We start from the raw sequence: 15,478 nt of genomic DNA, 5'->3' as shown, positions 1-15,478 counted from the left end.
ATATTCATATAGTCCATATCTGGTAGAGAAAGCAGTCTTTGGAATATCACAAGGCTTGATCTTTATTTGATGGTAGCCAGAACGAAGATCAATCTTAGAGAAAACCTTAGCTCCAGCTAACTGATCAAACATAATATCAATGCGGGGAAGAGGATACTTGTTTTTAATAGTGACCGCATTGAGTGGTCGATAATCAACACATAGCCTCAAACTATTGTCTTTCTTCTTCACAAACAGGGCTGGACATCCCCAGGGTGAAGAACTGGGACGTATAAAACCTTTGTCAAGAAGGTCTTGGAGTTGGACTTTCAATTCTGCTAATTCATTTGGAGGCATTCGGTACGACCTCTTAGAAATAGGGGCGGTACCGGGTTGAAGTTTGATAACAAACTCGATGTCTCTATCAGGAGGCATTCCAGGTAAATCATCTGGAAATACATCCGCATACTCCCACACAATAGGGATATCTTCAAGTTTAATTCCTTTTGCGGCATAAGCACAAGAGTTAATATACTCTCGTTGGGGTAGATAGAGTATGGTGGCTCCTTGATGTGGTGAATCTATCTCGACAGCCCGGGAAGAGATATCTAATAGCACTTTATGTGTAGTCATCCAATTCACGCCTAGAATAACATCCATGCCTTCTAAATTTAGCAAGATCAAGTCTGTCTTTATCAATTTGCTACCCAGCTTAATTGGCACACATCTAGTGATTTGATTGGAAGCTATCTTCCCACCAGGGGTTGTTATCATAAAAGATCCCTTAGTATGACAAAAATCCAATCCTAATCTTGCTCCAAATTTGGCACTTATAAAACTATGCGTTGCACCAGAATCAAATAATATGACTGCGGGTTTATTGTGGATAGAGAAAGTACCCGTCATTACTGGTGCTCCTGCTGGAAGGTCTGCAAGAGTAGTGAAATTAACTCGCCCTTGCCGGACTTGCACCATTTGCCTCTTGCCCTTGCCCTTGTTGTTGTTGTTGTTGTTGTTCTGATTAGGGTTTTGCCCTGGATTATTCCTTCTGGGTTGTGGACAATTCTTGGCAAAATGAGAAGCACTGCCGCAGTTGAAACATCGATTATTACTATTCCCACTATTGAACTGTGGGGCATTCGGCCTTGGGCTAAACTGCTGCTGTTGCTGTTGCTGAGGCACTGGAGGTCTGAATCCTCCTTGTTGCTGAGGCGGCCTAAAGACAAACCTACCCACTGGGGCATTTCTTTGTGGAGGCCTAGGTGGAGTATTTTGCACCAGGCGATACCTCGGTGGCTGGGCACTCGAGGGTCCCGTTGGTGCCTTCCGCTTTTTCTCAGCACGATGTGCAGCCATACAATCTTCCTGTGTAATGGCCATATTAACCAGCTCATTATAGGTATTGGGCTGAACCAAGTTTAAACGTTCTTTGAGCTTAGTATTGAGGCCACGACGGAAACGATCACGTTTCTTGGCATCAGTATCAGCATGATGACCCGCATATTGGCACAGATGATTGAAGGTCTGTGCATATTGAAGAACAGTGCGGGTTCCCTGATCTAGAGCCAAGAATTCATTCAACTTTCTTTCCATTAGTCCATCCGGAATATGATGTGATCTGAATGCAGTTCTGAATTCCTCCCAAGATATGATATGTTCAGCAGGCTGCATTTCACAATAATTATCCCACCATATACGTGCAGGACCGCGAAGCTGTTGGGCGGCAAAGGGGGCCTTGTTCGCATCAATACATGGTACCGCTAACAAAGCAAACTTGGAATTGATTGTACGAAGCCATGCATCGGCATCCAATGGGTCATCAGCTTTGCTGAAAAGTGGAGGTTGGGTACCAAAGAATTCCTGGTAACCCGCTGGTTGTGCCTCCCTTCCTCCATACTGTTGGCGTGGCTGATTTTGTTGCCCTTGGACTAGCTGGCGAAGCAGCTCTGTTTGCATGGCCATTAACTCGGCCAGATTCGACGGGGGTGGCGGTGGTTGTTGAGATCCACTGCCAGTTTCACAACCAAAGCCATCAGGCGTTCCGCGTGTATGACCAACCATCTGTAATCATGGAAGACATCCATTAGATACATATTTCTCGCTTCCAAAATCAATGGTACATGCAATGATCATACATTTGGATAAAACAACATCAGCAAAAATGTAACTAGATGCGGTGTAGCACAATGTGCACAACACATAAATGTGCAACCCACAAAAATTAAAACTGATCAGCTGCTAGATAGCTTCATGCTCCATCGTATAAAGACTCAATGCTGAGAGCAAAGGGTAAAGGAAATAATCTATCAATTCGCTCTTCCTTGCTATGTGCTATGTTGCTAAACAACAGAGATCATAGAAGGGGTTGGACTAAAATTTAGTCTCACAGATTCAACATGCTAACATTTGATGAACACATATGCCACAAAAATTTGCAACCTCTTGTATTCATCAAAGGGCGTGAAAAATGCACAAATAAAGAGATTTGCTAAGTAGAAGATTATTATTTCCAAACTGGTAGTCGCTACTTATATTACATCCAAAGCAGCCTTGTTCTTACAACCTAACATCGCTTAACCTTACCACATATAATACAACAAGTGGTACTCCTCCCTAAGGCTATTTTACAATAACATCTTTCCTATATACATATGCTACAACAAGAGAACACAACTATCTAGGACAAGTCTAAGACGCCTAGAAGTCGTCGAGGTTGCCCACAGAAGAGGCACTGCCGGAAGAAGAGTCGTCCGGCTGAGGGTTAGGCTCAGCAAGTGCGTGCTCTGAATCTAAGTCAGATACTCCCTCAATCTCCTCTGGGTCCTCCTCTGCTGCTGCAGGCTCAGCTGGGGCATCTAGTTGCTCCTGGAGCATACCAACATGTGCTAAAGCATCAGCCCAATCTGCTTGCAGCTCATTCACCTGTGCCTGAAGAAATCCGATAACTGTGTTGCGCTGCTCTATCTCAGCACCATACTCCATAGCCTGATGCTCAAACTGTGCAATAGCAGTGTCCCTCCCAGCAACGGCATCCTGAAGTCCCCCAATCTGAATATCCTTCAGACGAAGACCTCGCTGAAAACTCTGGGCCAAGTCTATCACCTGGTCCATGTGTCGCTGCTGAAGTATCTGGTAGTGAGACTGGGCATTCATATATCTGACTACTGCCTCGATAGTCTCATCCGCTACATCTCCAATCAAGTGCCCAAAGTGTGTGACCCTGAACAGCCACTCTGCATCGCCAGTACGGACTGCTGGAAACAAACCAATAGGATATGCTGCTACCCTCCTCGGGGTGGTGCTCACAAAAAGTGGTGATAGCGTTGAGAGCTGCTTTCTCAAACGCATCCACAAGACGATACCCAATCACCTCAATCTCAATCGGTGGCCACTCCAAGGTGGGGTGCTGAGGAATGGTCATCTTAACTCTGTTCTTCTTAATTCCATCCTCCGAAAACTGGCGTCCCGTGTACTGGGGTGGATCTGGGTAGTGGAAGATACGAAGTGAATCCCAAAGAATCCTCGGAAAACCCTCCCAGTACAGACAATCGGTATGAGCATTTCCCTTCTCATCCCAAAAGATCTGGGAACAAGTCGCCATCTGAATAAAAAAGGATTCAAATGTGAGTAATGCAATTATCTCAAGACTTCTCAAATAAAGCTTTAAGAAGACTGCAGTAAAACAAATGTGATTCTAATTCACAAGATGATATGATTCCAACTCAAAGAATAATAAACCACAATTGGTACTGGTTCATCATTTGAGATTCTAAGGAATGAAAAGATCCTTATAACAACAAGATGGGGCTTAGGAGGAAGGCATGACTCGAAACCATATTTTTCATCCAAGGAAACCTATGCATTTTACAAGTATGCTTCTAAAATCAGAGTTTCACTCACTCATGGTTTAAGCACACTAACACTTATCTTATAAGGATTCATACTAGAAATTCCTTAACAAGCTCATGTAGCAACTGCAAATATTATGAACCAATTAAACATCAACCAAATATGTATGCACTTCCTAACCGTCCTCACAAGATAGACAATTGCCCACTATGGTTGGGCTTACGGGGTTAGCACGGTGGTATACATAAATACGGCTCTCCCTATATAGCTAGTCGATACATTCTAACCGTTCTTATCTTAACAAATCGCGGTTAGTGTTCCTGCAGAAGATTGACAGAACATAAATATATATCCCCAATGAACCTTTCATGCCAGCACTCATGAAAGCGTTCCCAGACATTACCGCTCACTATAGAAGCGGCAGCCATACAATTTCCGCCGTATGGCCAACGTTAACATACGCTACTTAGTGGCGTATTCACTTGTTCCTTTACTCCCAATATAGTCGACCGAGATCGGTATATTGGCAGCAGCTCAAGTAAGTCACTGCTTGAGCGCAGCGTTCGGTTCGCATCACCGACGGGAAGGTCAGACTCCCTCAGCTGACTGAGTACACTTTACTCCCAATATAGTCAACTAATAGTCGGTATATTGGAAGCACCTCAAGTAAGCCACTGCTTGAGGGCAGCGTTCGGCTCGCATCACCGACGGGAAGGTCAGACTCCCTCAGCTGACTGAGGATCCTTACCATCTTACCTCACGTAGGTGCGTCGTTACAAGAATTAAGAGTTGCTTGTGAGTATGGTTTGACAAAATGTAAAGTGCTGGAAGTCAGATAACATAAACCATACAAAAAAATAACCACCTAGTAATTCCCATAAATTCCCTAGGACTTTACGTTCTAAACACAACTCTTAACGAATCCAACGTAGTTTTCCGAAATTCTTTATGGTTCCAATTTTATATGGAAAACGATTTTTAAGGTTCCAACACCTCTGGTATATGCTTGTAGCTCTGATGCCAGCTGTGGCAGAACCGCCTAAATTATCCCGGCTCAAGTGCGTAAACCATCACCATAAAGGCAACATTAGCTTAAACGCACTTCAAACGGAACAATTTTTGGTCTGTCGGGTAACGTCCCGATACAACCACCGATTCTCGGATCGAACAAGCATACCTCGCACGAAGGCGAGTCCAGAGATATTACAACCACAAATTTTACAACACAGACAAGTTCAGTAGTGATTACAAAATAGTTCAAACCATTATTACAAAACCAACTTAAGTAAAACAGTTCTACAAAACATAATTATAAGTTCAGAGTCTAAACAGCGGAAGATGAAACACGATTTCTACAACACGTCGCCAAAAGTATACCAAGCTAGCCCAAGCCGGGTATCACTCGTCATAGTCATTGCCGGCCGAAGACGTATCCCATTCTACGGACCAGCCAGGAGGCAAAGCGCAAGGATAGGTCAAGCTAGCGATCTGATCCTCAAAACTCATACCTGAAAAAGGATTTCAACAGCAAGGCTGAGTATTCTAATACTCAGCAAGACTTAACCGACAACGGGTATAAGTAGCCCACCTTAGCTAGACTATGCAAGGCATTTGTAAGGCTCTGGTTTTCCTTTGCTGAAAAGCAATAAAGAGTAGGTCCTTACTTTCAAGTTTTAGCTTCAAGATTCTAGTTGATTAACCATTCTATGTAAGCATCTACTAACCAAACATGGTGGAACTTCTAAGCAAGCATCAAGATTAATAAGAATATTGTTGCTCTTATTACTCTGTGTGGCAAAGAGATCAAGCAGTCTCATTTCATCGTGAGAGGCGGACGATTCTGAATCGAAATTCAACCTTGCAAGGGTAACCTAGCACACACGTCTGGAATACCGTCGGGTCATTCCCAAACAACCGTTAACCTTTCTTTCCGGCTTGTGGATAGTGCCACTCTCCCCGACTACAGGGCTCCAAGGCCGAACCTTGTCCCTAGAAGTCGTAGTGTTGCGCAACATATAATAAAACATATCCCTACTGAGAGAGTGGGAGGTATATCCACTCCCCGGTCCAATCGGCTACTAGGCTTGCCGCGTACCATATTTACGGCATGTGACTAGTACTTTCAAAAACTTAACCAGCACTACCACACACCGCGACCTTAGCAAGTTCATCAACACAGACGGGGTCTCACATAGGACATAATATCGAACACAACCCCGTCCGTCGTCCTTATATTGATAACAGAAAGTAAACAAGCAATTCCTATAAAGCTCGCGAGTGACAGGCAATCACTCGACTTTTACCGTTCCTATAAGCTTAGCAGATAGTCGAACTCAGGTCTAGTGTTCAGTACATAGGTTCCTAGGATCATGCATCTAGGGTTTTCAATTCAAATCCTAAGAACTGTAAATGCACAAGTAAGTAACAACAGTAAATGATAATAATTGAAATATAGGTTATGTCCGGGGCTTGCCTTCTCGGTAATTGCTAACTATTTCAGCGCTAGGCTCTTCCGAACTTTGGTTCGGGGCTTCAGTTAGTTCCGCAGTGTTCACTTGAGTTTCGAGATCACCTCCGTCAGATTCCGGGATCAGCTCGTACGTCCCGTCCGATAAGGCAGTCGTGTCTATATGCAATGCAAGAACAACATTAAAAACAAACATGGGTAATCGTTTATAGAGTAGTTAAATAACAAATTTAACTACACAAGGCATTATGATCAACAGCACAAAAGAAGTTAACTAACTTCACAAAATGAGTGGTGGTGATTTTCCTATACAAGTAAGTCATGGTTTGTAAATAAATTAACAAATCAGAGTACAAATAGTACTAAAATCTACCAAAATTACCCTAAACAGAACGTGAACAAAGTAATCTACCCTGTAAAAATCATGCCAAGACATTTAACCATTTAAACACAAAAAAATCATTTACTACGATAACATCTAGAACAAGCAAGAATTACACAGGTCAAACTAAAGAAGATCAGAAGCTCAAAATTTAACATGAGATCTACACAGGTATGATCTAGCTACTGTGAATTTTTCATGATTTTATCTACATAGAATTTATTCTGAGAAAATAAACAAAACAGACATCAGTTTAACAAAAATCAATTTTAACTACTGATCTAGCCATGAACTGAAGCTTAAACTTCCTGGACAAACTAAACTACTCAAAAAGAACATGTCAAAATAAAATCATGATTTATTACAAACAGAAACTATTTACCATAAATAAAGTGTACTAAACAAATATTAAAACAAATAAATAGCTACACAAGAGAACTGACCATGAAATTTTTATAGAAAAGCTAGTGTTACATAAGTAAACTACCACCAAAATTTCATAGCAATATCAGCTTTCAAGCACCAGATAAGAAAAAGATTAAACATCTAGTATTTCTTTATCTAGTGACACAAAACCATTTATACAGCAAAAACTTGCAACTAAAGCCTAACATATTATGGTTCTACTGCATAGAGCTCTTCAAAAGGATTCCAAAACATCAAGATTTGCTATTTTACGAATTTTCTATGAATTGATCTAGAATTTCAAAGTTCACTGAAAATATTACAAAGCAGCCCCTACTGGCACTATTCATCTGAGTCTAGGCCTATGCAAATAACCCCCTGGGTTTTCTTTCCTTTCAACCCGAGGTCCCTGGGCCGGGTCAGAGAGGGGAGGCGGCGGTTGACCGGCCGTTTCCCGGCGAGGGGCTCACCGGCGGCGAGAGGGGAGGGGTGCGTGAGCTTCACGGGTGCAAGGCGCACCTCTGGGTGGCCTAGGGTTGCGCGGAGGGGCTCGGAAGCGGCGGCTCGGCGGAGCAGGGCGGGTCGGCGGCGGAGGCAAGCGACGGCGAGGGTGCTCCGGTGAGGTTCAGGCGAGGGGAAGTGGCCTGGGAGCTGCGCGAGGTCGAGGCGGTGCTAAAGGTGGGGGCTGTAGGGGTAGAGCGGGTCTGGGGTGGCGGCTCCGCGGCGGGGTGAAGCTCGCCGGCGTTCGGGGTGAGCGGCGGCGGCGTTCTGGGGCGTGGGGTTAGGGAACTGGCTAAAAGAGGAGGGGAATAGAGCGCGGGGCTTCTTGTAGTGCTCAGGCGCGCGAAAGATCGAGAGCTGGGCCTCGGGTTTGGGATCTCCACGGCGGCGTCGCGGTGGCGGCCGCCGGGGAGGTTCTGGGCTCGGCGGGGGCGCGTGGCGAGGGGTGGGGGCTCCAGCGCGAGGCAACAGGAGGGGGAGGAGCTCGCCGGCGACGCGTGGGAGCCAGCGCACGGCGAATTGATGGCCGGGAAAGCCGGGAAGGCGTCGGCGGGCGGCGCTGTCGGTGGCCGGCGGCGAGAAGCAGAGCAGAGAGGGGGAGATGGTCATAAGGGCGATTTTGCAATTTCCAAAAGTTCCAGGGACCTTTCTGTAAACAAGCAATAACTTTTAAACCAAAGCTCAAATGGAAAAGTGCCCAACATGAAAGTTGTTCAACTTTTCAAGATCTACAACTTTTATGTTGTGCAAAAATTTATTTGACCAAAGATTCAAGAGTTAAAATTAAAAATCGTTGAAGGATTTTTGAATTCCAGGAATTTTGTCTTTTTCAAAGCAATTTCACTTCAAATGTAGACCTTTAAGCAAAATTGACTACCATGCATTAAATGCACTGAAATTTTGCACAAACACCCTCCACTAAAACTATAATTACACAACCTATTCAACACAACTGCAGAAAGGACCTTGCATAAAATCATAATTACACATATACCCTTTCATAATTACAAAAAGATCCTTTTTAAGCATTTCAAGCACATGATGCAAAGCAAACCTACACCATTACTGTGCGGACACTTATTTAATTACTGTGCAAACACCCGGGGTGTTACACCCTGCTCCGTCGAGCCGCCGCCTCCGAGCCCCTCCCCGCACCCCAAGACCACCCTGTGGTGCGCCTTGAACCCGTGAAGCTCCCACACCCCTCCACCCTCGCCGCCGGTGAGCCCCTCACCGGGAAACGGCCGGTCAACCGCCGCCTCCCCTCTCTGACCCGGCCCAGGGACCTCGGGTTGAAAGAAAGAAAACCCCAGGGGGTTATTTGAATAGGCCTAGACTCAGATGAATAGTGCTATAGGGGCTTCTTTGCTATGATTTTCAGTGAAGTTTGAAATTCAATATCAATTCGTAGAAAATTCGTAAAATAGCAAACCTTGATGTTTTGGAATCCTCTTGAAGAGCTCTATGCAGTAGAACCATAATATGTTAGGCTTTAGTTGCAAGTTTTTGCTATAGATTTTGATTTGTGTTTCTAGTGCATAAATATTAGTTGATTTCATCTTTTTCTTAACTACTGTATAAAGTCATGTCTTGCAGTGAAACGTTTATGGTAGTTTACTCATGTAACACTTGTTTTGCTATAAAAATTTCATGATCAGTTCTCTGGTGTAGCTATTTATTTGATTTAATCCTTGTTTAATAGACTTTATTTATGGTAAATAGTTTCTTTTCGTAATAAATCATGAAAATATTTGTGGCTGTTCTTTTTAAGTAGCTTAGCTTGTCCAAGAAGTTTGAGCCTCAGTTCATGACTAGAACAGGAGCTAAAATTTTAATCTTGCTAAACTGATGTCTGTTTTGTTTATTTTCTAAGAATTAATTTTTTGTAGATAAAATCATGAAAAATTCACAGTAGCTAGTTATTTTCTGTGTCAACCTCCTTTTAAATTTTGAGCTTCTACTTTACTCTATTTTGACCTGTATAATTCAAGCTTGATCTAGGTGTTGTCTGAATGAATGAATTGTTGTGATTAAATGGCTGCATGTCTTGGCATGATTTTTGCAGAGTAGCTGAATCTGTTCATGTTATGTTTAGGGTAATTTTTTTTAAATTTATTACTGTCTGTGCTTTGAGTTATTTGTTTATTAGAAAACATGGAATTAATTGCTATAGGAATCAACCACCACTCATTTTATGAAGTTAGTATAGGTTGCTTGTGCTGTTGATCATGATGCCTTGTGTAGTTAAATTTGTTATTTAACTACTCTATAAACGATTGCCCATGTTTGTTTATAATGTTGTTCTTGCATTACATATAGACACGACTGCCTTATCGGACGGGACGTACGAGCTGATCCCGGAATCTGACGGAGGTGATCTCGAAGCTCAAGTAAACACTGCTGAACTAACTGAAGCCCCGGACCAAAGTTTGGAAGAGCCTAGAGCTGAAATAGTTAGCAACTACCGAGAAGGCAAGCCCCGGACATAACCTATATTTCAAATTATTATCATTTACTGTTGTTATTTGCTTATGCATTTACAGTTCTTAGGAGTTGAATTGAAAACCCTAGATGCATGATCCTAGGAACCCATGTACTGAATACTAGACTTGAGTTCGACTACTTGCTAAGCTTATTGGACCGGTAAAGTCGAGTGATTGCCTGTCACTCGCGAGCTTTATAGGAATTGTTTGTTTACTTTCTGTTATCAATATAAGGACGACGGACGGGGTTGTGATCGATATCATGACTTTATGTGAGACCCCATCTGTGTTGATGAACTTGCTAAGGTCGCGGTGTGTGGTAGTGCTGGTTAAGTTTTTGAAAGTACTAGCCACATGCCGTAAATATGGTACGCGACAAGCCTAGTAGCCGATTGGACCGGGGAGTGGATATACCTTTCACTCTCTCTTAGGGATAGGTTTTATTTTTATGTTGCGCAACACTACGACTTCAAGGGACAAGGTTCGGCCTTGGAGCCCTGTAGTCGGGGAGAGTGACCCTATCCACAAGCCGGAAAGAAAGGTCAACGGTTGTTTGGGAATGACCCGATGATATTCCAGACGTGTGTGCTAGGTTTGTCCTTGCAAGGTTGAATTTCGATTCAGAATCGTCCGCCTCTCACGATAAAATGAGACTGCTTGATCTCTTTGCCACACAGAGTAAGAAGAGCAACAATATTATGATCAATCTTGATGTTTGCTTAAAGTTCTACCATGATTGAATAGTAGTTGCTTACATAGAATGGTTAATCAACTAGAATCTTGATAGCTAAAACTTGAAAGTAAGGACATACTCTTTATTGCTTTTCAGCAAAAGGAAAACCAGAGCCTCACAAAACCTTGCATAGTCTAGCTAAGGTGGGCTACTTATACCCGTTGACGGTTAAGTCTTACTGAGTATTAGAATACTCAGCCTTGCTGTTGAAACTCTTTTTCAGGTATGAGTTTTGAGGATCAGATCGCTAGCTTGACCTATCCTTGCTCGTTGCCTCCTGGCTGGTCCGTAGAGTGGGATACGTCTCGACCGGCAATGACTATGACGAGTGATACCATGCTTGGGCTAGCCTGGTATCCTTTTTGCGACGTGTTGTAGCCGTCGTGTTTTATCTTCCGCTGTTTAAAACCCTGAAGCTTTACACTTTGGCTTGTATAACTGTTTTACTTAAGTTGGCTTTGTAATAATGGTTTGAACTGGTTTGTAATCATTACTATGCCTGTGTTGTAAAATTGTGGTTGTAATATCTCTGGACTCGCCTTCGTGCGGGGTATGCTTGTTCGGTCCGAGAACCGGTGGTTGTATCGGGACGTTACCCGACAGACCAAGAATTGTTTCCGTTTGAAGTGCGTTTGAGCTAATGTTGCCTTTATGGTGATGGCCTGCGCACTTGAGCCGGGATAATTTAGGCGGTTCTGCCACATGATGAATACATCGGCCATTTTTTGTGCTAAGGGCGATAATAATTTATCGGCCATATCTTGCTTCTTCTTCAAGATGACGACGAAACAACTTGTTTGGGCCTCCATACCGGCTTCATGGTCGCCGACTTTGCTGGTACAACCTCCGCTTGCTGTTCCATGGACTCTTTCTTGCGCATCCTTTGCAACCTCCTCTTTCGGGTGTGAGACAAGCCTGAGGGACACCACCTCGGCTATAAGTATCTTGAATCTTGCTTCATGCTCTTCTCACCCTCTTTACTGCAGTATAAATCCTTTCTGACCAGATTATTGCTAGCAACAATCGGTCTTTGTGATGTACCACAATTTGGATATATAGGAGGATATTGAATAAAACAAGACTGCATATGTATCCCACTATAATCCATAGGCGTATAGGAACAAGGATTCGGCCAAAACCATGGAGCAACCGGTCCTGAATATTGCATAGCAGCACAATTACCTTGACATGGACTATGGTTCGATTGCTCACCAGAAGTTGATGTTGACTTCACATCTTTGACTTTGTTTGACCGTCTCCTTTGCTTTTGGGTAGCTCCTTCCTTCTCATATTTAGTCAAAAGCTCCTTAAAGCTCGGCCTTGCTTTGCTCTTGTTACTGGGAATTTTCAACAACACTCCCAGATGAACCGGTCAGACCTGTTTCTAGACCGGTCAGACCGGTCTCAGCAGACCTGGTGTCCTCTCTTCTACTCTTGCCCCCCAGCCGAACTTAATTGTTGTTCAGCTATATCATTTGAAGCATGTTCAACATCAGAGGCATTTGATCAATAGAACTAGCCGATGTTTCTTCAATAATCGGTTTTTCTTTTTCTAATGTCAAATCTGAATTTTAATTAATCGGCCATCTTTTTTTGACACGATAGACTTGTTTAGTCACCTTATGTTGCTTTTTCCGCACAGACCGATTTTTATGAATAAAACGATCATTGTTGGCAAGTGGTGACTTTTTAATTACCGATTCCTTATATGTAATATAATCTGAACAAAAATATCTAGGGGGAAACAGCATATACGAATTATAAGACCATGGAGTATAAGGATAATGCATATTAAAATAGAACTCCCATGGTACATGTAGAGGTGCTCCATAAGATGAAAACGGCATTGATATGTGAGGATTGCTCCATTGCCGTTTCTGTTTACGGAATTTCTGTTTTGGAGGCAAATTTTGGTTGCTTGAAATTTTTAGACCGACTAGCATCATTGACATTAATTTGCCTTTTGGTTTTAGAGCCGGAAGCTCTCCATGAATAAGCTTCGGCTTTTCCTTTTGATGCCTTTTACGGCCTTTGGCTTCAAACTGTTTTCCAAACACCAATCTCGGTTTTTTTGTTTAAACCATCTTAGGTTTTGAATTATTTGGCGAAACCCTAGAAGAGGCGGTTTGACCGGTTAGAGAACCGGTCAGACCGGTTGTGGTGCAACCGACGCCTTTGCCTTTGTTTTGTTGCCCCCCAGCGTAGAAGTACTAGAATTAATTTCTGTGTACTTGCAAGGGGAATTTGGTTCTATAATTTCGGCTTGAGACGGCCGAACTGTATCTTGACCAACAACATCACAAATAGGCAAATCTTTGCAAGGATTATTAGTCGGCTTTCAATAACCGACTTTTGAACAACAGGAGTTTGAATTGAACTATTTTCTTTATCAATAAAATCTTTAACAATACCAGATACAAAATTAGATAAATTACCTGAAGATTGCATCTTCATCAATATGTCAATGGGGATGGTATTTGCCGCTCCTTTATCACTTTGACTCCTTGTTCACGTGCCGCCATATTGCTAAGGTTTGACAAATCGGCCACGATACTTGATTTTCGTCCCCAGCGGAGTCGCCAATTTGTGTTGATGCCTTTTCTGGTCAACACACGAACGCACTAGATAGCACGGTACGAAGAGGGGCTCCTTGCAGCACCTCATGCGTGGAGCGGTCACACCGGTCAGACCGGTCGCCGTGTAGAACGGCGACGATCCTACGAACGCTCGCCCGGGAGGGATCCCGTCGGGGAAAACGCGTGTAGGGTTGTCCTAGTCTCGGCAGGCCAGCTAGGGCGTCCTCAAACGCCATGGAGACGAGAGAAGAACAGCATGTCGAGGTTGGAAAAGTAGGGTAAAGGTAAAGAGATAAAAAATGTATTTTTGATAGATTCGATCGGGTTTCCTAATCGGCCGTGACCCTTTATATTTATAGGGTGGGGTGGACTTATCCCGCAAGAAATCCTATTACAAGATCTAAATCTATTAAAATCCCTAGTTGTACTCGGATTCCACTTGGACCGGTCAGACCGGTCGACCCTACCAGTCAGACAGGTCGGCTGCTGCCGACCGACTACAGCGTCTGACCGTTCAGACCGCTAGGGCGTACCGGTCAGACCGGTCTGTATTGTCTAATGCCATTTTTAGTCGTCAACAGCCATGTAGAACTTTCCACTAGAAATAGTAGTAGTAACTAAATGTAATTGTTGTTCTGAAAATCTAAATGTAATTGTAAATCCATCCCAGTCTATATGTTCTCTTATAATTTTGACGACACATTCATGGCTTCAGACATACACTTTCGATAATGCAACAAAATTATTACATGGAGTAGGTACAGCTATAAGATTATCAGCTTTTCACATAATGTAATTGTAAATCCATCCCAGTCTATATGTTCTCTTATAATTTTGACGACACATTCATGGCTTCAGACATACACTTTCGATAATGCAACAAAATTATTACATGGAGTAGGTACATCTATAAGATTATCAGCTTTTCACATGTAGTGAAGACATCAGAAAGTAGGATTGATTGATACTAGTAATACACAACAAAGTAGCTATATAGGGAGCGGCCCGGAGGCAACCCATGCATCTTTTATTTATCCGTCGCGTGTGTGTGTGTCTATATACACACACACGTAGCGAGCGGCTGGATGAACAGCAGCAAGCCACACGTAGACGACTAAGATCGAGCGAGCGAGCGAGCGATCATATATATGTATGTATGTATAGATACAGATAAGCTAGCTAGCTAGCTAGCTAACTAATGAGCGAGGTAGCTATCTAGCAGCGTGGGAGTGCGACGCCGCAGGATGCGACGACCTTGCGCGCGGTGGGGCTGTTGATGTAGCGCGCGAATGCGGGGTTCTTGGCGAACTGGCAGAAGCACCCCTGCTGCGCCTTGAGGTTGGAGCAGCACGCCGCCGAGGGCTTGCCGCCCGACGTCAGCGCCGAAGCGCACACCGTCAGCTGCCCGGCGTTGCACGACGCCGCAGACGCGCCGCCGGCGGCCACCACCAGCAGCAGCAGCAGCACCACAGCTTGCTGCTGCTTCTTCATCATCGTCGTCATGTCGATCTCCGGCCGGCGATGCCGATCGATCAGTACTACTAGCTTTAATTTAATTTATATAGCAGCTTAGCTAGCTAGCGAGTGTACTACTGAGAAGATGAGCAGGTCCGGCTCGGCTCCTCGCCCATTTATAGCCGGCCGGCGTTTGGGCGGCCAGGTCAATAGCTAGGTCATGCACCGCCACCCCTTCCGGTTTATTTAGCTCGGTCGCGGCAGCGCGACACGTAATGTGGCTGCTGCCGACACGTACATACTGTACGTATGACCTAGTACTCCGATCGATCCGATCCAGCTGGACGATCGACACCGGCCGGCGGGCAACTTCATTCTCCACCCTACTAAGAGAGAGGCTGTTTTCGATCCATCTGCGTGCCGTGAGCCTGATGAGTCATCTCTAGCTATCCATCAGATCATCAGTAGAGAGAGGCTGCTGATGGCTCTGTGTCAATCAATATAATCACGAATTTGACTGCGTAAATGCGACCAGCCGGGTTAGTATGTAGGTGCGTCCTCTTCTCTCTTGCTTTTCTTTTAGTAATTTGCAGATCCATCGACACCTTCCGTGATCGATCAAGACGCCGATTATTACCTCTGTTCTGT

General features: G+C 43.9%; 1 protein-coding gene across 1 annotated transcript; it reads right to left on the bottom strand.

Moving 5' to 3' along the window:
* Positions 1 to 14,224: 14,224 nt before the first annotated feature.
* LOC120647593 (non-specific lipid-transfer protein 2-like) lies at positions 14,225 to 14,989 on the bottom strand. The gene has a single exon (XM_039924438.1). The coding sequence runs from the start codon at positions 14,876 to 14,878 to the stop codon at positions 14,591 to 14,593; it is 288 nt and encodes a 95-aa protein (XP_039780372.1). The 5' UTR covers positions 14,879 to 14,989; the 3' UTR covers positions 14,225 to 14,590.
* Positions 14,990 to 15,478: the final 489 nt, after the last annotated feature.

This window comes from Panicum virgatum, chromosome 9K (assembly GCF_016808335.1).
Source record: "Panicum virgatum strain AP13 chromosome 9K, P.virgatum_v5, whole genome shotgun sequence".
Classification (NCBI taxonomy): Eukaryota; Viridiplantae; Streptophyta; class Magnoliopsida; order Poales; family Poaceae; genus Panicum; species Panicum virgatum.
This window is presented reverse-complemented; position numbering and strand designations above follow the sequence as displayed.

Coding starts and splice junctions, on each gene's coding strand:
- LOC120647593 (XM_039924438.1), bottom strand. CDS start 14,878: ATGACGACGATGATGAAGAAGCAGCAGCAAGCTGTGGTGCTGCTGCTG.